This window comes from Podarcis gaigeae, assembly GCF_964106915.1.
Source record: "Podarcis gaigeae genome assembly, chromosome: 9".
Classification (NCBI taxonomy): Eukaryota; Metazoa; Chordata; class Lepidosauria; order Squamata; family Lacertidae; genus Podarcis; species Podarcis gaigeae.
Window position 1 is genome coordinate 66,208,911 of NC_139685.1, and position 23,616 is coordinate 66,232,526.

Consider the following 23,616-nt stretch of genomic DNA (forward strand, 5'->3'; position numbering starts at 1 on the left):
TCAGAGGCAACAGGCATTCTATCAACTTTGGTATTGTAAAGTAATCTGTATAGTTACCTAACCATTTAAAAAAAGATAGCACCATTCCCTGGCCTTAAACTTCAGATAGCTGTTTTATTAGAACAGTTTCCCCTTTGTTTGTTAGTAAGTTTTGAGACTCCTAAGAAAAGTTGTAGGTTTATTTTAAGGTATTTTGTTTAAGGGCAGTAGTTGGTTCTTCATTCTGTTGTATAAGGCAAATCAAAACAGAGCCCATTTTAATACAGGCTCAAATAAAATAGGGACATTAAAAAAATATGTATGATTTTAAATGATACTTTGAATCCAATGAATTTTAAAATAGTTAATACCTTATTTGTATCTTAAAATATTCAGAGGCATTGGGTCTCTGGGATTGTTGCTTTTGATATATAGTGGCTAGTACTAGGATTATAAAATCAGTACATTTAAAGTTAACACTTGGAAAATAATAGGTTAGGCTGGAAACTTCCTGAGCCTTGATGCTTCTTGTGTAGTATGTAACCCTTGTTGCTTTTGATGGAGAGGGGCACAGGCATAGAACATCCTTCACCCATTATTCCTTATTTTATTTAATTGCAAACACATTCTGTGACTTCAAAACTTCATGCAGTTTTGAAATTCAGCCTTAAAATTAGCTGTATTCTGGGTTTCCTCTTTGTTAAATATTGCCAATTGATTTTAATGCTTTTATAAAGTATTACTGGCATGATCTTTAATTGCTCAGTAAAATAGTAATTTCAGATTTCTAGTGGATAGAATTGGGGGGGGTACTCTGTCTGATACTGGTTAATACTGGAATTTAAGAAATCTGGGTTAGCTTTGTTGTTACATAAGTATTTCTAATCCATTTTGTCTTTCCCATTCCTCATTATCTGTCTTCCCTTCATCCCCTTTGTTCTTAAAACTCATTAATTTTTGCAGACTTGCTTGGGATATAATGTTAGTCCTGATGAAATTTTAATCATATCTGGTTATCAGTATGTATTCAAACTTGGTCTTCTGTTATCAGTCCCTGATCTGCATCAGTTTGTTTCAAGATATTAGGCTGTTTAGAAGCAGATAACTCAAAATATAAACAAACAAATGAAAAGGAAAATCTATTCCTTTTTTTAAAAAAAACACCTATCTGTTTTGTATGTCTTAGTTTTTACTTCATGTGCTCTTCGTCCTTTGCTCTGGCTAATTCTGCAGTATGTATTTCTACTGGCGAAACTGTAAAACTAACAAAGCTTCTAGCCTCTTGTTTTCTTTTCTAACCTCTCTATCCCCTCCACGTTTGTTTTGTCTGTAGTCGTGCTGAACAGATCCCTCCTTGCCTGACAAATGAGACTTCTCTCCCCTCTCCTTGGGGCACACCAGCTTTGTCGAGGAAAAGGTACTGATCCTTTTAAAGAGAAGTTGCGCTTTCTACCGCCTTCACACCTGTGTTCTCTGTGTTTCATTAACTTCCTCAGAGTGAGGTTTGTTACTGTGTTTCTCTGTTCTTCCAAGAATTGTTAATTGGCTGGCAAGTTAGTAAATTCACATGTAATGAAGCCCCATTTTGAAATATTTGGGCAAATACAGTGGTACCTCGGGTTACATACGCTTCAGGTTACAGGCTCCGCTAACCCAGAAATTCAGGTTAAGAACTTTGCTTCAGGATAAGAACAGAAATCGGGGTCCAGCGGCGCAGCAGCAGCAGGAGACCCCATTAGCTAAAGTGGTGCTTCAAGTTAAGAACAGTTTCAGGTTAAGAACGGACCTCCGAAACGAATTAAGTACCTAACCCGAGGTACCTTTGTACTTGGTGCAGAATAAAGGAAATCAAGGAAGTCAAGGTTCATAACATTTTGAGTGAATTTGTTGCCCTGAGACAGCATACAGGGCGGTTTTTAAGGCATGGTCTATGTGCTGTAGAATTACGTTAGTGGTGGTAGAATGGACTATACCAGTTTGAACTTCAGCCTGGGGCATCAAAATGTTGAATTCTGTTCTGATAACGAAATTCACTGTAAGTAGAAAACTAAGCACAGTGGGGAGCAGCTAGGGCCAGAACTTTTTTCTTGATGTGCTACGGTGTTTTCTTTTTTGGTACTTCTAAGGAGCATTTGATGTGGTGGAGCATTCAAAAACTTTCAGTATATTTTTGAGTTACTGATTTTAAAAATGTATACTGCCTTGAGTTTTCTTTTTAAAAAGCAGCAAAAAGCAGTTAGATATAATTTTTTTCTTAATGATTGATCTAAGCTACAGAGTCAACCAGTGCACAGGGAGTTCTATGCTGATTTTAAAGTCCTTTGTAAACCTGGCATTTCCCAGGATATAATTTCCCTCTTGCACTCTCGATCTTTTACTACACTCTTGACACACTGTTCCTTCCTGCTTCCTTAGTTCTTGAATGAATTCCCCTCATTGTGTTCTTTTTTTGGTTACCTTATTATATAATGCATTTGTAGTATACAGTGGTGCCTCGCAAGACGAAAAACCCGCTAGACGAAAGGGTTTTCCGTTTTGGAGGCGCTTCGCAAAACGAATTTCCCTATGGGCTTGCTTCGCAAGAAGAAAGCCCATAGGGAAATCTCCGGGGACCTCTTTTAAATGCTAGCGGTGGGGAGCAAAGCCTTTCCCCCCCCCTCCGGCCTTCAGAAGAGGTCCAGGAAGGCCGGCGGGGGCCGAAAGGCTTTGATCCCCACCGCCAGCATTTTAAAAGCAGTCCGGGATAGCAGGGAAGCGCTTCCCGCTATCCCGGATGGCTTTTGAAGGCAGGCGGCGGGGGGGGGAAGCAAAGACTTTCGCCCCCCACCGGCCTTCAGAAGAGGTCCTGGACCTCTTCTGAAGGCGGGCGGGGGGGCAAAAGTCTTTGCTCCCCCCTGCCTGCCTTCCGGGAGAGTGGAGAAACGCAGCGCTGGAGAAGTCTCCGCTGTCTGGGGTGATCTTAAAATGCTGGCGGGCGGCAGCGCTGCTGCCCGCGAAGCCTTCGCTGCCGCCCACCAGCATTTTAAAATCGCCCCGGGAGCGGAGAAGTCTCCGCTGTCTGGGGTGATCTTAAAATGCTGGCGGGCGGCAGCGCTGCTGCCCGCGAAGCCTTCGCTGCCGCCCACCAGCATTTTAAAAACCCCGGGACAGCGGAGGACTTCTCCGCTGTCTGGGGTGATCTTAAAATGCTGGCGGAGAAGTCTCCGCTGTCCCAGGGGCTTTTAAAATGCTGGGGGACGGCAGCGAAGGCTTCGCTGCCGCCCGCCAGCATTTTAAGACCGCCCCGGGACAGCGGAGAAGTCTCCGCTGTCCCGGGAAGGCAGGGGTGGGGGAGCAAAGACTTTCGCCCCCCACCGGCCTTCAGAAGAGGTCGGGGGACAGACTGTCCCCGGACCTGGTCTGAAGGCGGTTTCCATAGGAACGCATTAATTGATTTTTAATGCATTCCTATGGGAAACCGTGCTTCGCAAGACGAAAAACTCGCAAGACGAAAAGACTTGCGGAACGAATTAATTTCGTCTTGCGAGGCACCACTGTAATCCTAACTTGGAAGTTCTGCTGACTGGAAGTGGCTTCTGGGAAATCTTGAATCCTCGCTTCCTGTGTTGATGCCTGTTAGGTTTGGGAAGTGGCATAATTCATTTCCCCTTCCGTAGGATTACTCTGACTTTCAATCAATTGAAGCAAACATTTAGCTTCTAGATTCTTCTGATTTTCTTTGTGTTGAGAGTAGTTAAAACATGCTTGAATGTATTCAGAAAGTTTTATCAATTTCTGCTGTTGTGCTTTTTTCCCTTCTACATTGTTTGTGTTCAGTGTGTGCAGTGTGTGTTGCTATATAGGGGCTCAATCTGCTCTGTAATAATTCCCTTGGATGATATTGCAATATAGCCCATCAACAATATGTTTTTGTAGACTTGAATGTTTCAGCAATACAGTTCATCATCTGTCTTGCATGCTTTACTTCAGATTTCTGCATTGCAGGGGGTTGCACTAGATGGCCCTTCTATGATTCTGTGATGGTTGTGAAACTTTGTGGCATGGGTTTTTCCATTGGCTTGGAAACAAAGAACTATGAATGAAAGGAAGGCATGTGATGGCATACTTCCATACTTGTGAAAGACTTGTTTTAATGCAGCACCATACTTTATTGGCAATGATTCTGGCTGTAACATAAAAATTATATTGGGCATACGGAAAGGTCTTTTCTGTGCAGTGTTTTGAGCAACAGCTTGAACAAACGAAACTTCTCCGAACTTTCCATAGAATCCTTTGCTGTGGATTTGATAGCTCACCCCTTGCAGATAAACCATTTCCTGTCTCCTCACAGTGGTTAGCTGGTTGGGAGAGAGCTGTGTTGTTGGGTCTCATCCCTCTTCCTGTGTGCACACTTTTCTTTCCCTTCCTGATTTGAACTTATTCAGCATGCTTAGTGCTGATGGGGGTGTGAGACTGCTTCATGGTTACACTAAGTGGTGGAAGGGAGAGGAAATTCATATAGTAGATGGTGGGAGTGGGCGAGTGCATGATTCCGCAGCGTTCTTCCGTTCTGGTCACGCTTAGTAGATCAGGAATGTTACTTATGTGCTGAACGTATGAATGGACTGTAGGATTTTCCATTCCTTGCTCACATGACCCTCGCCCAAGCCAGGCTTGACTTGTTATTTGCCGGTAAGATCATCCTCGCCTAAGATATTACATAAAGATTTATAGACAGCTGGAGTAAACATTTAAAAAAAATTGCAAGCATGTATCTAATAGATCATGGGGAAATATTTCAAATGTAATAAGAGGTTATTAAAAATCTCTTCCTGGGGAGCTGCATGGGTTTGTGTTTGGAAACAGATTATATATTGGAATATATATATTAATCTGTTTGGAAACAGATTTTATTTACTGTTCCTTGGGGGTGGGGTGGTTGTTGTTGTTTTTCTTCATTCATGTTACTGTGGTATTTATTAATTCCAATAAATTATCAATGACTACTGCAAAACAAAACATTACCAGCAATATTTAAAAGCACAGTTGGAGAGGTAGAGAGCTGAGGCAACAAAATCATCCGTGAAGAATCTTTAGTTAAGATTTGTATGAAACCGTTGCAGAATCCTCTTGGGGTCTTTAAAAACTCTTCTTTCAGTGCACAAAGCTCTTATTCATTGGTAATTACAGTTGCCAAGTGTTCTGAGTCCCTTCTGGCTGGGCTGGCTTCTGCTGTTTTGTCAGAACTCACCCCCCCCTTAGGAAAGACATTTTCTTGTTTATTGGAGAAAGTTGTGATCCACAAAAGTAACAACTAAAAAAAATGTATGTGTGCTGCACACCCTGTGCTTGTATTAAGCCTCTTTGGTTATTACCAGAGTATCATTATCTGCCGTGCTTTGCAATTCCATTCAAAGTGCTGTGTGCTGATTTGTAATTCTCCCCAAGACTGAGCAAATGTCACAGTCTTGATGACAGAGAAAGGGTGTGCAAGTAACCCTGCCAAGAGCTGTTCATGCTCAAATGAGAAGTGGTGTGTGGACAGATGATGTAGGAGGGGACAAGTATGCGCTAAATCCTTTTACAAGTGGTCGATGCCAGAGCAACTTTTGAGGAGGCAGGGTTATGGGGCTTTACTGAGAGATTATTTTAAAGCAGTCTTGAGCTAACTAGTTATGAAGAAAGGCACACATCTCCTGTAATTAGAAAGACATAAGGGGACTCTTTAACAGATGCGAGTTTATGTTTCAATCCAGATTGGCCACTTGACCCAAAGCTTTCATGGAAATTTCACCTCCTTAGGCCTAAACCTGTTTCGGTAGATGAGAAATTACCAGTTAAGTTTACAGTTCATCTGGGCTGCAAAATATCTCAGAGTCATGTGGCTGAAAAACCTAATTTGTGGTTCTTCTTGTTTGCTATCTGGTTTTTGCCATAATGCCTGCAGGCTTTATCTCTATATCCACAAATGCTACTGGTGTAATTTTCCATTAAGCTGGTATTCTAGGAAGAGCCAGCAAGCAACATCTATGCATGTGCCACATCTGAAAAGAAGATACCACCTGGAGCACATATTATGGAAAGTGAATACCAGAAAAGCCTTGGCATATTTAATCCAAATGCTGTATTTTGAGAAAAGCTTAATGTTGCATGTGTGTTAAAGCCCTATTATTTTTCCCTCTTATCTTTAGGCACGCATATCATTCTACTTCAACACCTCCAGTATTTCCTCCCAAAAACCCAACTGATTTGAAACTGCACAAAGGAACTGTGTCTCTGCAGAGTTCAGATGCTGTCATCATCCATCCTGGAGCTATGCTTTCCATGTTGGACCTCTTAGTCTCTGTTGGGTCGAATACACAGCCAGAAGTGAGAACCTTTTCAAATATACTGCTTACCCTATAGGGTTAAGTTAAGAAAGCTTATAAAGGAATACATTGGGGGAGTTTAAGATCTGTTTTAACCTAATTAATTGCTTTATCTTAAAGTTAACTCTTGAGCTTTACTAGGAAGCAGAGAATTTGAAACTTAGACACTGTACAGTTATTGGCTTGAATCAAAAAGAACAGCACAACCAACTACTTCCATCTGATTAAAGAAGCTCTGGATTTTTCATCTTCTAGAACAGTAGCTCCCTGTGCTAAATAGCAGACAAAGCACTTTTGAAATGGGAAGCCAGGGTGTTTCCAAAGTTTATGGCATGACATGAGGACCTGCTGGGCACTTTGAAATATTTGAGAGTTCCTAAAGAAGCTAATTGGATTCCAGCCGTTACCTACAAAATACATGCCAACTTGAGAACTCTGCCTTATGAGATTTAAAGGTGCTCATCTCTTGTTAGTCACTGATAGCTATATTTCAAAAAGCCAAAATCAGTAGTAGCAGAAACCTGGCTTTTCTAACAAAATTGTTTGTTTGGTTGTTTTAAAAATATAACAAGCATCTACACTAAGCGTAGGTGAGTAAAGTATAGGACAGAATGCTTTTGTCATCTGATAGTATGAAAATATGCGAGTTGGACATTATTTCCATTTATAAAACACTACCATAGTTCTTGTTCTTGGCTAATTTCATCAGTAAAATATCAAATAAAAATGATCTGAGTTTAGCAACTAGAATCCCAAAGGCTATTTTAAGTGCTCTTAAGAGTTTGTGGTTGTCCTGGGGTTGTTGTTTTTTTTAACCTTTTCTTTCTTTGAGCAGCAGACCACTGTGCAATATCCTAAATTACACACACACACACACACACACACACACACACACACTTGCTGGAAATGGCGAGTGACACAGTTTTCTTGAGTGTTTTGTTACATATTTGTTTTGTCTTTGTCTCATTTATGCCTGTGCAAAATTTGCAGCATGCCCTAGATCTTCAGCTAGCAGTGGCCAACATCTTGCAGTCCCTAGTGCACACCGAAAGAAATCAGCAAGTCATGTGTGAAGCTGGACTCCATGCACGACTTCTGCAGAGATGCAGTGCAGCTCTTGCTGATGAGGACCACTCTTTGCACCCCCCACTCCAGAGGATGTTTGAAAGGTTGGCCTCTCAGGCGTTGGAACCGATGGTGCTGAGGTAAGTAGAAGAGTGGGTTTAATTCAAATTCTCATAATTTGATTTTTTGATTTCTAGACTGCTTAATATTAAAAATATATATCTCTAAGCGGTATACAAAAAACAGAAGCAACAACAGGCAACTTAAACAAGAAATTACAAAAATACACAGCTACGTATAAAAATGTTACGTTAATACAAAGTTGCTAATAGAGACGAATCAATATCCATTCATTTTCCTTTGACACCCCTCCCCCACTCAGCCTCCAGGTTCTCGCCCAGAGTCCAAACAAGCTCTCAGCTCACCCACAAAAGTCTCACAATTAGAACAGTTCCTGGAAACAGCAGACAGCAGGTATTTTGAGTTTCCCAGGGGGTCCAGAGGATGGGGACCCCTCACAGCTCTTTCTTCACCCTCTGTCCTCTCCTGCTGCTGCTGCTTGTTGATCATGGACATTAATGTATTTTATTGAATTGATATGGAGGTTGGGCTTAGGATTATTTAAAGAGAGAGAAGAATGAATCTGGTATTAAACTTACTGTTTAAGTACATTCTCTGTTGCTGTTTATCATAGCTCCAAGACAGCGAGAGAGTTCTTTTGCACGGTGCAAAACGTATTTAAATAGGTCAGCATTCGAAACTGTTTCACACATGACATGGGAACAATCTCCACATTTTTAAAAAAGTATTATACACTGTCACTTTCACAAACACTTGTTTTGCTTTAAGCACCTTGATAATGAAGTTGGTGATTTGTGAACAGGAGAAGCTACATGAACTGAAGCAGCTGTCGTGTTTTACTGTTCTACCCTTTAGGGTGAGGGAGAGTGGGGGAAGCTGAAAGAAGCACTACGAAGTTGAACTATGATGCACTGAAAACTATTTTAATATTTCAAATGTGGCCATGTAAAATGCATATATGGGAATATGTTCATAAATGTTAGGTAAACTGAGCTGTAATGTGTATGCAGTCTTAGTTTGTCTAAATTGATAGCATTTGAAATCAAGCACTTGTAGTGTATCTTCGTCTGTTTCTGCGCCTGTACCTACTTCCTAATACGAAAAAACCCACATAATTATGCCAAGAGGATTTTGGCTCCTCTGAGACATAATGCCTAAGACCACATGGACATTGGTGAAGTAGGTGTGGATTTCTACAGTTCTGTTTTATATTTAAATAAAATGTAGGGTTCTTTTGGTCTGTATTTTGCTTTGTTTACTTTCTAAATAGTTTTTGATTAAGCACATTTTAATGTATGTACATGTTCGCGTGGCAGCTGTTGCACTTAATCAAATAAAAGGGAATGCAAATGACTTTGAAGCCTTTCTTATTTCCCCTCTCCATTTTTCTCTAGGGAATTTTTACGTTTGGGAAATCCTCTGAATTGTGGAGCCTGGGATAAGAAGCTGTTGAAACGATACAGAGTGCATAAACCAAGCTCACTCAGTTATGAGCCGGAGTTGAGAAGTAAGTGTTTTTATGTTTGAAATAATTTTGAGGCTCTCATTAGTAACCACCAGACTGAAACCTGGCCATGCTTCAACAATGTTTCAGAGAGCTAACAAGTGAGATTTAATTAATGCTTGTAGGTAATAACAAGGAGTGAGGATTTCCCTTATAGAGCCTAATGATGGTTAGCAGTGGGCAGCAATTCTGACCCTAGATGTGGCCAGCTAGGACACTGGATCTGAAACAAGTGTACAGCTCTGCTTTTAAGACAGCTTTTTCTTTCCAGATTAAAGGTCTGGTTCTGTATGCACAGGTGCATGGCGGTTTTGGAACTTGGCTTTTCTCGCAAGGAAAAAGCTTTTCACCCATGGATATAAAGGTGTAAATTTGAGCAAATGTCTCTTCCCTGCCAGTTAGATGAATCAATCACTATTTTGTGGATGTACGCAAAGCTCAGGCTGTGTGAGGCAACTGCCTTACTCTTACGGAATGACAGAATGATGGACTCATTGCTAGATACACTGGTTCTTAAGGAGAAAAAGGGTTGATGCTTTCGGTTCTGTCACACACGACAGTGATGAAGAGGAGCAAATCATGTTAACGGGGGGGGGGTGTTGGGGGGTTGGGGCTGAGCTGTAAGGATCTGCTCCTCCAGCTGTTCCTGATCTCTTAACAAAGGTTAAAGGGCAGGCTGCACTACACTTGTGCCAGCCTGCTGTCTTGAACTGCTAAGGTACGAATATTACAACCTGCCTTTTACTGCTTTTCTGTTTCCATTTACTGCAAAGTAGGATAGTTATTATTTTGTATGGGTACACCTCTGGCCTCAAATAGCGAATGGTATATACTACTGGGTGCTCCCAAATTTCCATTTGTTTTACTGATATTACAGCAATTAAGACCTACTTGGGTTTTTTTAACTGCAAAGAAGAAAGGAAGGATTTTATTTTCTCTGGTCACAGCCCAGTTAATCTGGCATAGCAGAACTCAAGACTGCTTCACTATGTTGAGCTCATTAGGACTTGGTTGATTTAATTTTAAATACTTCCATTTATGTAGGCTACATTGTAGTTAATTAACCTGTGTTTAGAAAACCTTGCATTTGTGTAGATAAAACTTCTGTTACAGAAGTTTCACAAGCAGTTAATTTTGACACACATTGCTTGCAACCACCTGGAGTCCATTGGTGGCTGTAGTCGTGTGAATCAACAGTGGGTTGAATGGCAAAAATATTTTGGGACTTTGTAGGAAAAGACAAAATGTACTTTTGTCCTTTTATTGTATTTGGGTTCTCTTACTTGACAATACTAATCTCATGTGGATCTTCTATTATTATTATTGTTTATTTAAAAAAGTATTTCGTTTTTTAACTTCTGCTATAGATAGCATGATTACATCAATGGAAGGCCTGGGTACCGACTGTGTGTTCAGTTTACATGAAGATAACCACTACAGGATAAGCAAGAGCCTTTTAAAACCAGCAGAAGGAAGCACAGTACCCCTGACGAGGGTGAAATGTTTGGTTTCCATGACAACCCCACATGATATTAGACTTCATGGCTCAGCAGTTACTCCTGCGTTTATTGAATTTGACACGTCTCTTGAAGGGTTTGGGTAAGGTCTCGTAAAGGCTATTTTCTTACTCTTTTCTTGTTTCAGAATAATGTTTGCAATTCCTAATTAACTTCTTTGATTTTCAAAACCATTAGTTGTGCCATGGAAGACTGCCTCTGATATAATAATGCACCTAATTCAGATGATGAGTTCTTTGAGTATAGATAATCCCACAAAGCAAATGTGGGTTATGTAGGTTAGAAGTTTTGTGTGTGCTTAAAAAACCCTTTCTTAGCAAAGAAGTGGCATCGACATCCAGTTCTCAAAAAAAAAAAAAAATCCCTTCGTTCCCTAGAAAATTTTTGTCAGAGGAAGTGGAATGGAATCAGGCTTGGAGAAATATAATTAATAATTAAAGTAGCAGCTTTGGAAAGGCAGTTCAGTGATCATGGAATAATCTCAGCATATTTGATTACTGTAGATTAAATATACACCTTTGCTTTCTTGAGCAACTTGTCTATTTTACTCTGTTTTTTTTATTCTTCTAATCTGTAAAGAGGCTTAATCTGCAAAGTTGATATCTTAAAAGTATGCATTAATATTAAATTCTGTAATTCACTTATTGAAGTATTTATACAAGGAATTATCTTCATAAAATGAATACTCGTTCATGCTCTTGAGAAAAGGAGCCATGCTCCTAATGCTGGCTTGATCACTAAGGGATCAAGAGCGTGTTGCGCAATCTGTATTTTCCCTCTTTTACACACCCCTTTACTTAAAAGAGAGGGACGCGGGTGGCGCTGTGGGTTAAACCACAGAGCCTAGGACTTGCCGATCAGAAGGTTGGCGGTTCAAATCCCCGCGACGGGGTGAGCTCCCGTTGCTCGGTCCCTGCTCCTGCCAACCTAGCAGTTCAAAAGCACGTCAAAGTGCTAGTAGATAAATAGATACCGCTCCGGCGGGAAAGTAAACGCCGTTTCCGTGCGCTGCTCTGGTTCACCAGAAGTGGCTTAGTCATGCTGGCCACATGACCCAGAAGCTGTACGCCGGCTCCCTCGGCCAATAAAGCGAAATGAGCGCCACAACCCCAGAGTCGGTCGCGACTGGACCTAATGGTCAGGGGTCCCTTTACCTTTACCTTGCTTAAAAGACTCTCTCTGTTCCCTGCCATGGACTAAGTGATAACACCTGATGGATATTGACTGGAAGTACTGTTCCTAACTCATTGATCTTTATTTAACAGCTGTCTGTTCTTACCAAGTTTGGCCCCTCATAATGCACCTACCAACAATGTGGTCACAACTGGGCTTATTGATGGCACTGTGGTCAGTGGAATTGGAACTGGTAAGTCCCTTTGCCATAGCCATATGGGATGGATTTGGTGCGTCTGTCATCTTCTGAAAGCAGCCCTGTAACTACTCTTGACTCAGTTTACTTTTAATTTATGTAAATAAATCCTCTTGAATGCACTAGGAATCCACAAGATTGCGACAGGGAAAAAAGCTATGTTTATTGCGATGGAGCTCCATCAGACTACTGCAAAATGTTTCCTGCATCCAAAATTGTGGGGGACTTTTTGATGTAATGAAAAGTAATGCTAAGCATAGGCACAGAAAAAAATAACCCAGTGGCAGAAGAGCCACTTAGTTCTTACATGGAGCTGGTTGCCAGGGGCGATTAACCTTTTACATCCCAGGGCTACTTTGGTGATCAGCAGTGGACATGGCTATTATATGCACACACTCCCTTGGCACACTGGTAGCACACATACTCATTACACCTGTACCAAAGCAGGATGAGCGCTCTTGCAAAACCACTCCCATCCTAATTCACACACACCCTTTGTGGGTGGAGGGAGACACTGCCTTTTTACATTTTGCAGAAGGTTCTGTGAAGAGTAAAATACAGGACTTCCAGCCCCCTCAACCCTGTCACTGAGCCAGCAGAGGAATTTTATTTCCTGATCATAGCACAGAGCATCACCAATGCCAAGATAGAGAAGTAAGGCTGTGGGGGCTGGTTTGGCACTAATTAATTAATTAATTAATTAATTATACCCCACCCATCTGGCTGAGTTTCCCCAGCCACTCTGGGCAGCTCCCATGTGGCATGCTGGCTGCATCCAGCTCAACCTATGGGTTAGCTGCCTTTGCATTAAGCCATTGTTAAAAATAAGCCAACGCAAATGAGCAGCATGCTCAACTCTACCTGTTATTCCCCTGCTTTCCCCCAACTAAGTAGAAAGAATCCAGAGTTGTGCATTTATCTCATTATTAGAGCTGAGCTGAACTGGGGTCACGAGCTGCATGAACATTTTCTTGCTCCTCACAAAGCAGCCCCCTTGTGGAAGATTGGTGGGGGAGACTTGAAACAGTATGTAGAAGGAGGGAAAGCATCCTTGCTATAACTGGGATGATACTCCCTGTTTTGCCACACCATAACAAAGGAAGTGCAAAAGCAGATCTCAGCAAGACGTGGTGTTAGCTAGATGCAGATCTGAATACCACGGCAAGGGAAGTGAAAGGGAGTACATTTCTCAGTTTCCAAGGCAACCGGGCAACTGTATTCTTTGAATTTCTGTAGGGAATATGTCTTCATATTGCCAAAACAATAAAGCAACTTGTCCTGCCCCGACATATTGTGCTAGGGGAACAGGCAGTGTAGGAGACATGCACATGCCCCTCCCCAGCAGGGGAAAATGCCACTTCATTTGTCTTCATTGGCATTGCTTCATAACCAAAACTGATTGGCTACATAGCATGATATCATCTTACTCACAGTCTGATCCTTGGTTGGCTGTGATCTGAGACGGTGAGAGAGAGCTGGAAAATTGTCTTGTGGGGTTGGGGGGACTTTATGTTGTAAAATCCGAAAACATATAAAAAAGGAAAAAGAAAACAGATTAGCCACCCCTGTTCTATAGCATTCTTGGTGTGAGCATGTAGAAAAGGTTTAATAAAATGTGACCTTTTGTTTTAATTGATATATATACTACTGTAGAAACAGATTTTTAAATTATATACACACACACACACACACACACACACACACACACACAGTGATACCTCTGGATGCGAATGGGATCCGTTCCAGAGCCCCGTTCACATCCTGAAGCGAATGCAACCCGCATCTGTGGGTCACGATTCGCCAATTCCGCGCATGTGTGTGACGTCATTTTGAGCATCTGCGCATGCGTGAGCAGCGAAACCTGGAAGTAACGTGCTCCGTTATTTCCGGGTCGTCGTGGAACGCAACCCGAAAATATTCACCCCAAAGCATATTTTGGTATGACTGTGTGTGTGTGTGTGTGTGTGTGTGTGTATATAAATAATAAACAGTATTAATGTCTACCACCTTTTCAGAATTCTCACTTCACTCCTACACAAACAGTTGCAAATTTGGAGAAACTATATTCAAAGTTTTTGAAGAACTGTGACGTTTAGGCTTTTTCTACTGTGGTTTCATACTTGACCCAGTTGGGTTTTGCTCCTCCTACTGCTTGAAGGCAGGAATGTGGTCATCCCACAGGAAACTTCTGTCTGGCTCCATTGCCTTGGAGGAGCCCCAGTTGCATTCCTGTCTTTCACTCAAGGTGGTAGCTTTAGAATTATTCCCTGATACAAGACTGTGTTTCAGAGTCAATTTCATTGTCTGTTCTTGTGTTCATTTGCCTTCACATCTAGCTTTCCCCCCCTTCTTCTTACAGGAGAGAGACTTTTCCCACCCCCATCTGGATTGAGCTATTCAAGTTGGTTTTGCATAGAACATTTTAGTACAGCTCCAAATCATCACCCAGTCAGGTTACTTACAGTTGTAAGACGGGCAAACAGCTCCGAGCAGCACTATATATGCCTTGCCATTGTCCTTTCTGCAAAAGACCGGTCACTGATTGTTTCAACTAAAGAAGAACTACTTCAGAACTATGGTAAGAAGCACACTGTGCAGCATATATTCCTCACCATTCTGTGTTGTTGTGACAGTAAGGCATAAAGCCCATGCTTTCCCCATCAACCAGAATGGAGTGATGAGTTTCCCCGCTTATGTGCCCAGTTTCAGCATTAGATTTCCTGATTTATTAAACCACATTTTCCCCTGTGACATCTGAACTGGGAAACATTGATTTCAGGGGTTTTTTCAAATCAGGATTGCAATTTTTCCTCCCTTCTATCAACAGTTACTTTAAGAAAAGTTTTAACTGCCGCATTTCTGAATGCAAATAACTTGCCCAAATCATAACATTCTTAATATTAAAAGGGGGGGGGTGGATAGGTCTGAATGTACAGTACTAAATCTTAATTTAGTTGGCACTGAATTGAATGCTTTATTGATGCACTTAAACTAAAGATTGTGCTACATAACATTTTTACTCTGTTACTTGCCACTCCTCACCTTGAGGCCATAGCACTGTGCTGGATGTCTGGCTGCTTTTGATGAAAACTGCAAGTGATGCAGAATACAGTTTGCTTCCAACTTGGGACTGTTCAATTAATGTATGTATTTATATGGCAATAGGAGCTGCCATTTAATTTTCTTTTGTCCTCAGTTGATGACTTCAGTGAAGAATCTTCCTGCTATGAAATCCTCCCTTGTTGCACTCGTTTTCGTTGCGGCGACCATATAGTGGAAGGCCAGTGGCATCATATGGTTCTGGTTATGAGCAAAGGCATGCTGAAAAACAGCACTGCTGCACTCTACATTGATGGGCAGCTGATAAATACTGTGAAGGTAAGTTGAATACAATGACATTCTGATTCTTACTTGGGATAATGTGTGCGAAGGACTACGAGCATGTTTTGTGTTTAAGGTTTGAGTGCAACCTGGAATGGTTGCCTTGAGTTGCTGATGGTGTTGGTTTTGAACTCATGGTTCAGCTGTTAAAGTGAAGTGGGTGTTTTCTTCTGGACCAGATTGTGCATTGTGGGTGCATGTGAGATCAGTGTTAATCAGTTATCAGAGATCAAAGCACAGTTTTTGCTGCCATGATCAGGACCTTCTTTCCAGGTATTCTGTAACTGTGGGGTCCATACTACTGGTTTTGTGAAATCTTCTTTTAACGGCCTAGAGTTATCTTGCTTCCCTTGGGGGATTTCTTCCGGATGACTAGCCTTGAATAGCATACAGAATAGCTGGTTAGCAGAGGGAGTAGGCTGTCTCTCTCAATCACAAACGCAGTGAACCATCCAACACCACAAACCCAATTCTGTACCTGAGACAAAAAGCTATTAAGAAAACAGCACAGGAGAAGCATGTGGGCAAATAAATGATTACTTAGCAGTATATAGTCCCCTCTGCATTATTTAAATCAGTGATGTCAAAAGTCAGGTTCGATGGATGATACAGCATCTCTGATCTTTCAGCCAAAAGCTTTCAGCAGTTTGCAGAAGCCTATCATTGTAGCAGCCATCCCAGTCTGTGTGACATTAGCCACAACCAGTTCTGTGTGGCGTTCTTTTGCAGAACTAATATGTCACTCAAGCCCAGAAATGTGCTGCTGAGCTATCTATCATGTTTCCTTAAAATTGACTAGTGGATCCCTCCTCTTTAAAGTGGGCTAGGTATTGTTGCGATTAATTCAGCTGACTGAAACTAATGAGAGGTTTCGCAGCCCTTCTTTCAGCTAGTTAATAGGACAGCATTCTTGCACCTTTCCGGCTAAAAGCTTATCAGAACATTTCCATTTGCAGAGTGATTAAGCTTCAGTTCTGTATTCCTATCTTCTTCCTATAACAGTTGGTGTCATAAATAGATGGCTGGTATATAGATACTTCCAGTAACAATAGTTTACCTTTTTGCATATTTCATTATGTATCTCAAATTTACTTTCTAGTATTCAATGTAACACGGTATTATTGAAAGAAGCATGAAAGTTTCCTTTCTGGTGATATAACTCTTTAATGCCAATCAACAAGCAAAATAGGATGAATCAAGTGAAGTGGTGTTTTGGTTGCTGAAATGAAGCAGAGTGTGCATTTCTGGTAGAAGATTAACCTTTTGTAGTAGTAGTAGTAGTAACAACAACAACAACAACAACAACAACAACAACAACAACAACAACAACAATAATAATAATAATAATAATAATAATTTATTATTTATACCCCGCCCATCTGGCTGGGTTTCCATTTTAGGTGCATTTTAGGTTTATCTCTTTTACGTGTGATTTATAGAACCTTTCCCTTGAGTTTCATGTTTTGCTGCTTCTCAGTTGCCTTCACCTCTCTTTTTCTTCCCTGTGGGAGGAGCTTGTGCAAAAATGACTTGAGATGTTGCTTATTTTTCTTCTTTAGTCAGAGAGTGATGGAGGAGGTTGAAAGTTGTTGAGAACTTGATTAATCCTCCTTGGGCATTTTGGGGTTATGGATTCTTGGGCAGGAAAGTACCATGCAAGTAGATAGAGCAGCAGCAAATCACCACCACAACCCTATCTAGAGACAAAGAGGAGACCCCCCGCCCTCTCTCTGTCCGTCCTTGAGTAAGCGACTGCTTCTGCACCTTTCCTGCCAAAGAACCCTAGTGTGTTCTGAAGTAGCAGTACTTCACTTTGGTGATGTGAGACTCGTTTGATTTGCTACTGCTCTTGTTCCTGCTAGCACTAGCCAGCCATCACTAGCAGAGAAGGATGGAGTCAGGTTGGAGAAGATATGAAAGGATGGCTTTAATTGGAGGAAGGGAAAAGCAGGGAGTGTGAAGGAATTATATGATTTTGGGTTTTGTGTTGGTTGTGTTTTGAAGGAGATCAATTCCAACGTTTTAAGTGTTTGGGAAGGACGTTGTTTTATGCCTTGGATTAAGGGTTAGAGGGGTTATGTGTCTGGTCCTACCTTTGTGAGAGGGGAGATGATGGATGGATTGATTTATTTGAACCATTTGTTTATATCAGTACATGTACGTGATTTGGAGAATATTGAGATTGGATGGATTTGGAAGAGAATTAATCTTTTTATTTTATGTTTGCGCATCTGTGTGTATTTTTAAACACAAATATTGCATGTGTTCTTACTGCCAGAGGTGTTCTTAGCTCTCTTGTCAGAGAGGAATTTCCTTGTTTAAATATTTCATTGAATGGATGGTGCATTCACTAAAGATGCAGTTGTTCTGTGCACTCCTCTGCATGCTTACTCAGATGTTAGCTGTTCAGTGAAGCTTATCTCTGGTAAGTGTGCATAGGATTGCAGCATTAAATGATTAACATGTATTGCTAAATTTTCAAGGTTGTTTTTCTCATTTTTCGTACCTTTTTCTGATACTGTAAAAACCTTTAAAAAGCATCCTTTCTTCCTTGAAAGTATGCCTGGAAAGACAGTTTCATGCTGAAATACTTTATATAAATATGCAAATATATGCAAATTTAACCAGATTAAATTCCCTCTGGAGGGAATGTTCAAAATGTTTGCCATCAGCACATGTGGTCCAATCATAGTCAGCTTGTGTAGCTTCTTATTCCGCTACAGACTTCCATTAATGTTTAAATGAATTTATGTATGCTAAAAAAATTGTGCTTTTTTCTGATCAGCATTGGTATTTATTTTACAGCTTCATTATATTCACAGTAGTCCTGGTGGTTCAAGTTGTGCTAATCCACCAGTAGTCAGCACAGTTTACACCTATATAGGCTCGCCACCTGCTCAACGCCAGCTCTCATCCCTTGTTTGGCGTCTGGGGCCAACCCATTTCTTGGAAGAGGTCTTGCCTCCATCAAGTGTTAGCACGATTTATGAACTAGGACCAAACTATGTTGGAAGCTTTCAAGCTGTATATATGCCATGTAAGTAAAAGTTATCCTAGTGTGGTGTTTTTTGATTGTTTGCTTCTCTTTTGATTTAGGTTGGAGTAGGATTAATTTATTCACATACGCGGAAAGTGTGTGTGTGTGTGTGTGTGTGAATGATATCACTTTGAGAAGCAAGCATGTTCATTATCCAAAGCTGTACTACCACAAAAAGCTCTTCCTCAAAACTATTGTAACTTGGCACCTGCAAAGAAACAAAAGGGGAGGAGACCTCAAAAGTGCACAAAATACAATTTAGATACTTTGTGATAATCTTAGTGCAATCTTAAAATGAGATATAATACTTTAAACTGAGAATTTATTAATTTGGCTCGAGATGGTAAAAGACTGGAGTTTAGCTAGTAAAAATTGTCCCCCACAATATAGTTTATTTGAACCACAGTTTCCACAGAATTAATTAACATTGTTCTTTAGCATTTACACATTGAGCTTTGCACACTAGCTTACATGCCTTTACAAGAGAGTTAGACAAATTCATGGTGAATAGGCCTCTATAGTAATGATGACTATACTTGCCATCCAGTTTCAGGGGCCATTATTGCTTGAGTACCAGTTGTTGCGGAACAGCAAGAAGGAGATGGCTGTTGAATTCCTGCCACTGTTTGTGCCCTTACCAGGTCTGGGTGGTCACTGTGGGAGACAAAACACTGGGCAAGGCAGGGCATTGTCTTATCCACTACGTTGCATCAGCTCATGGTGAAACGTGTTTCTCTCATTCTGAAGGCAAGGATTCAAAACCAGAAGGAGTCAGCCCGTCTCCAGTATCGTTGGTCCCAGAAGAGAAAGTTTCTTTTGGCCTCTATGCACTCTCTGTTTCGTCACTGACAGTGGCAAGGATCAGAAAAGTTTATAACAAACTGGACAGTAAGGCCATAGCCAAGCAGGTAAGCTGGAACACTCAGGTTGAAGAAGACTTTACCATCTGGCTTGTTTTATGATTTTAACTCGAGGAGTGCCATGTTATGTAATTGTGGATGTCACACACATTAACAGAGAGCATGCCCCAGCACTGTTAATACTGGAAGCTATGCATGTGTGCTGGGGCTGCTGAATTGAGACTAAGGTGTTAACCTTTTATTCGTGTATTTTATTTATCAAAATCTTTATATATGGCTATTTCTTTTTAAAAAATCAAAGCGGTTTGCAGCAATATTACATAAAACCATACAGTAAAAGCCATATAAAAAGTTTAAATCAAACATCAATTAGCTGTTGTGGAAATATGTGTTCTTAAGTGTCTGCAGATGTCTGGCGGAATAGAAAAGCTTGCAGCAAGCGTTTAAAGCTGAAACAGAGAAAACAGTTGGAACTAATTTCCTTAGTTGTTAATAACTGTGTGTAGATACCTTTATTTTAATTTATTAAACAAAATTAATATACTCCTTGATTGTAATAAAACTTCTTTACAAAAAATATAAATATAAAATATTAGTAAAAACAGTTAATAACATTGATTTTGTTTTAAATGGTTTTGGATAGTAAAACACATCTAGGTGTCTGGATAGGCTTGCCTAAAGAAAATGTTTTAAGCAGGCACCAAAAAGAGGATAATGAAGGTGCCTGCCCAATGTCAGTAGTAATAACAATTATCATTACTGATAATTTTTTTTATTATAGTAATTAATGATAATACAGCAGTGATCATTTAGTAGCTAGTAAAGTGTGTTCTTATTACCTCTTTTATACAATATTGCAGAGTAGGAAAGCTATTAGTCTTTTTGTAGACATATTTGGGTATTTTATTTTATTTTTAATTTTTTTATTTATACCCCACCCTCCTTGGCCAGGGCCGGGCTAAGGGTGGCTAACAACAAATATGAATTACAATAAAACATAATAGAAAAAACATACACACACACAGCACTAATTTCATCTCCCTCTCTTGGGTCTACCACTGCTAAAGTGTGATATGAAAAAATCATGTAGGTGCAAAGTGGGAGATGACCATGGGAAACTGGGCTTTGTAAGATCAGCTGTTTGTTTGTTTTTCATTTTGATTTCCCTATAGTTTTATCATCTGTTTTTACTTCTAAATTTTAGAGAGACATACTCTGACAGAACTGGAGAACGTTGGGGTTAATGAAATTCAGGACCCACTATGTGCTTAGCATTTTTACAGAAGACACCTCTGGTCTCCTTTTATGATGCCTCTATCTATATGGACCCACAAAGAGTTGACTCAAGTCTGTAAATTTATAGCGGATTAAACCATATCTGCTAACCTGTTCTTTAAAACTTCCAAGAGAAACACTTCCACTGCCTCTTTAGGCTGCTAGTCCTGCTACCTCACAGCTTAGCCTGCATTAATCCTTGAATCAAAATTCAGTTGTTCAGAATTGACCTAATCTTACCTTTTGGGGGGGGGGGGCTAAGCATTGTTCTGTCACTTCATGAAAATGTATTAAACACTTTGTGTCACTGAAGAAACCCTCTAAATGATCAGTTTTCCTTGTTTTAATTAGTTGGCTGTTTCATCTCATGAGAATGCCACTCCAGTGAAGCTGCTTCACAATTCAGGAGGACATCTGAATGGACCTGCACGTACCATTGGTGCAGCTCTGATAGGATATCTGGGTGAGATGAGTTGCAGTTCTTTCACTTTTTTAGTTCCAGTGTTTAGTTGCAATATAGAGTTTAAGGTGCTTTTTACACACTGACCATGGTACTAAAGGCTCAGATCCGAGCTTGGGAGTCCTCTAAACGCAGGTGCTTCTTTTCCCCCTAAGTAGAGGAACACCCAGCACATGGGATGGGGAATCCTGATCTCTGCCCCAATATCACGAATTCTAGGCATTGACTCAAGCTCTTTGCCTTTGCCTTGTGGTGTTGGCACCCTCTGCACGATAAAAGAATAACTGAACATGATTGGCAGCATCCTGCTGTCCCTTGGAATACATATCTGGAATCTTGCCATTCTTATTTCTTCCTCGTTTACCAAGCAGTCTGCTCCTAGGAAATTCTCACAATGTTTCTATCAATTCCTGGCCTCTAGGCATCTGGTTTGTAGTCCCTCCTCATATGTCAAGATTTGTAATCTCTGAAAATTATTGTGTCCATGATTATTATTATTTTTTTGGTGGCCCATGCTTCCAAATCTATGATTCTTAAAATAGCCAAAGTTTGTGGTCTTCGCTTTTGTGGAGTTTGGATAAAACGTATGCGCCTTCTTATTGCTTGCTTGGCTGACTAGTCCTATGCAAGTTGGTCCCTATTATTGCCTTGGGTACTCTTCAGAATGAAAAGGCAGGATAAAAATCTGCTTCAGCAAATGAACATTAGTAGTGGAAATGGAGGGTTTTAACTTTAGGCTCGTGCATGCTTTGCCATGGGGGAATGTTATGAGAGCAGGAAGGATCACGGCTCAGTGGCAGAGCTTTGCATTTATAATGAAATAAATTTATGAAAACAATATATGTATGCAGAAGGTTCTAGTTTCAGTCCCCAGCATCTTCAGGTGTGGATTGGAAAAGAGATCTGCCTAGATCCTGGAGAACTGCTTTTGGTCAGTATAAACAATAGTGAGTTAGATGGGCTGTTTAGGGGAGAGATTTGATGCAAGGGATGGATGACACTGGCTTGACTAGAAATCGACGCTGAAAAAATCTCAGTAGCTTTATGTTTCTTCAAGTAATTTAAGTTGCACACTTGAGCACCCCATTCCCCCCATCCACCTACCAAGAAAAACAAACAAACCCTTACCTCGGATAGATATGGTGAACTGGCAGCAGGGAGTGGAGTAAGCAGCCAATGGCAAGGTTATGGGTTATGGCCAAAGTCCACAGAGCTCACTTGCTGCCCTGCAAGTTGTCAGTGGCGAAGGAGAGGTACAAGCAGTAGTGGACAGGGTGATAGCGCTGAATCACTGCAGCATCCTGGGATGGAGAGAAGGAATGCAATGGTGGTGAGGCTGGTGTGGTGCAGCCACCATGGCAGAAGCATTGGGTTGCGGTTTACCTTGCACCAACCTTGCCACCACTGCGCCCCTCCCCCGCTCCATCCTGGTATTCTGCAGCGATTTATCTGAGCGGGGCATCCCCACTATGCCAATCCTCTGCTGGGCGCACCACCAGTTTGTGGACAGGCAAGCTTGAAGGATGCTTGTGCCTGCCTTGAGTTGTGGCTGTACTGATTAGGCCAGCATTGTTAGCACATGTTTGAGCACCCCATATAATTGAGTAATTGCCCCATCTCTAATTTCAGTTATACTCCGTTGTCTTATTTGCATGTAATTGTTCAGCAAATGGATTGTGAGTCTCCTTTGAAAGCAAAATGTGCTAGAAGTCATGTTAATTTTATATAGTTTACGTTTACTACAAATGAGCTAATTTCCCCTCTGCTCATTAAGGGCTTTTGTTTGGTTTTGTTTGTTTCTGTTTCTGATGTCGTAGGTTCTTGGGAAATGGGAAATGCATTCACTGTTTTTGAATCATAGTAGAAGTTTTTGATTGTACAGCAATCCATGAAACGCACTAATGCCAATTGGTTTATTTTTTGCCACCTTATGCTCAGGAGTAAGAACGTTTGTCCCAAAGCCTGTTGCCACTACGTTACAGTACATTGGTGGAGCAGCTGCTATTCTGGGTCTGGTAGCCATGGCTTCGGATGTCGAGGGGCTATATGCTGCTGTGAAGGCCCTTGTGTGTGTGGTAAAGAGCAACCCTCTGGCTAGCAAAGAAATGGAAAGAATTAAAGGTTATCAGGTGCGTGCTGAATTTGAATTCTTACATGATTTTGCACTTCAAGCATTGATGCATCAACACATTTCATTGCTACCTTGCCTTTGAAGTCAATTGCATTATTTAGCTCTGTTTCCTTGTGTACTGGAAAGGCTTTCAGTCAGTGACAGCTCTGCGGTTAAAGTGAAGCACCATCAGAATATGGTCATCGTGTCAGATCTGTGACATCTGCTAGCTCAGCAGAGACTCTTATCTGCTGCCAAATCAAAGGAAGAACACACAGGAGCCTGAAGAGAAATACATGAGGAGGAGCTTCTATTGTTGTTACCGTAATCAAGGGCAGTGCACCATTTGTGTCAGTTGAAGGGCATTTGAAGCCAGTAGTGAGGTTGATTTATCTGTCTATTTGAAAACATAGTAATTTGTTCGGACAAATGGATGGAGCTTCTCCTACGAGTTGGGAATGACTTTCCATCAAAGGAGATGAGACCCTTGTTCTAATTTCATCACGTCCAAGATGACTTCCCTTACCTTCAACGTGCCGTACGATTTAGAAGGGGCTGTTTTGTGTATGAGGCCCATCTATCACTTAGCCCCTGAACTGAATTTGCCAATAGGAGTCCTGTTTAATCAGTA

The 23,616-nt window shown here is 41.0% G+C and overlaps 1 protein-coding gene across 8 annotated transcripts in view; it reads left to right on the forward strand.

The window, feature by feature from the left end:
• Window positions 1-23,616, forward strand: part of WDFY3 (WD repeat and FYVE domain containing 3) — a 130,127-nt gene that overhangs the window by 45,688 nt on the left and 60,823 nt on the right. For 5 of the 8 annotated variants that reach the window (XM_083756153.1, XM_083756155.1, XM_083756150.1 and 2 more), the window contains exons 13-24: window positions 1,313-1,396; window positions 6,150-6,327; window positions 7,317-7,531; window positions 8,867-8,979; window positions 10,344-10,575; window positions 11,759-11,859; window positions 14,222-14,440; window positions 15,059-15,240; window positions 18,049-18,280; window positions 19,028-19,188; window positions 20,767-20,878; window positions 22,814-23,004. In XM_083756153.1, the coding sequence (XP_083612279.1) occupies window positions 1,313-1,396; window positions 6,150-6,327; window positions 7,317-7,531; window positions 8,867-8,979; window positions 10,344-10,575; window positions 11,759-11,859; window positions 14,222-14,440; window positions 15,059-15,240; window positions 18,049-18,280; window positions 19,028-19,188; window positions 20,767-20,878; window positions 22,814-23,004 (2,020 nt within the window). The remainder of the gene's footprint in view (window positions 1-1,312; window positions 1,397-6,149; window positions 6,328-7,316; window positions 7,532-8,866; window positions 8,980-10,343; window positions 10,576-11,758; window positions 11,860-14,221; window positions 14,441-15,058; window positions 15,241-18,048; window positions 18,281-19,027; window positions 19,189-20,766; window positions 20,879-22,813; window positions 23,005-23,616) is intronic. The other 3 variants (XM_083756156.1, XM_083756157.1, XM_083756154.1) reach the window with 1 other exon arrangement.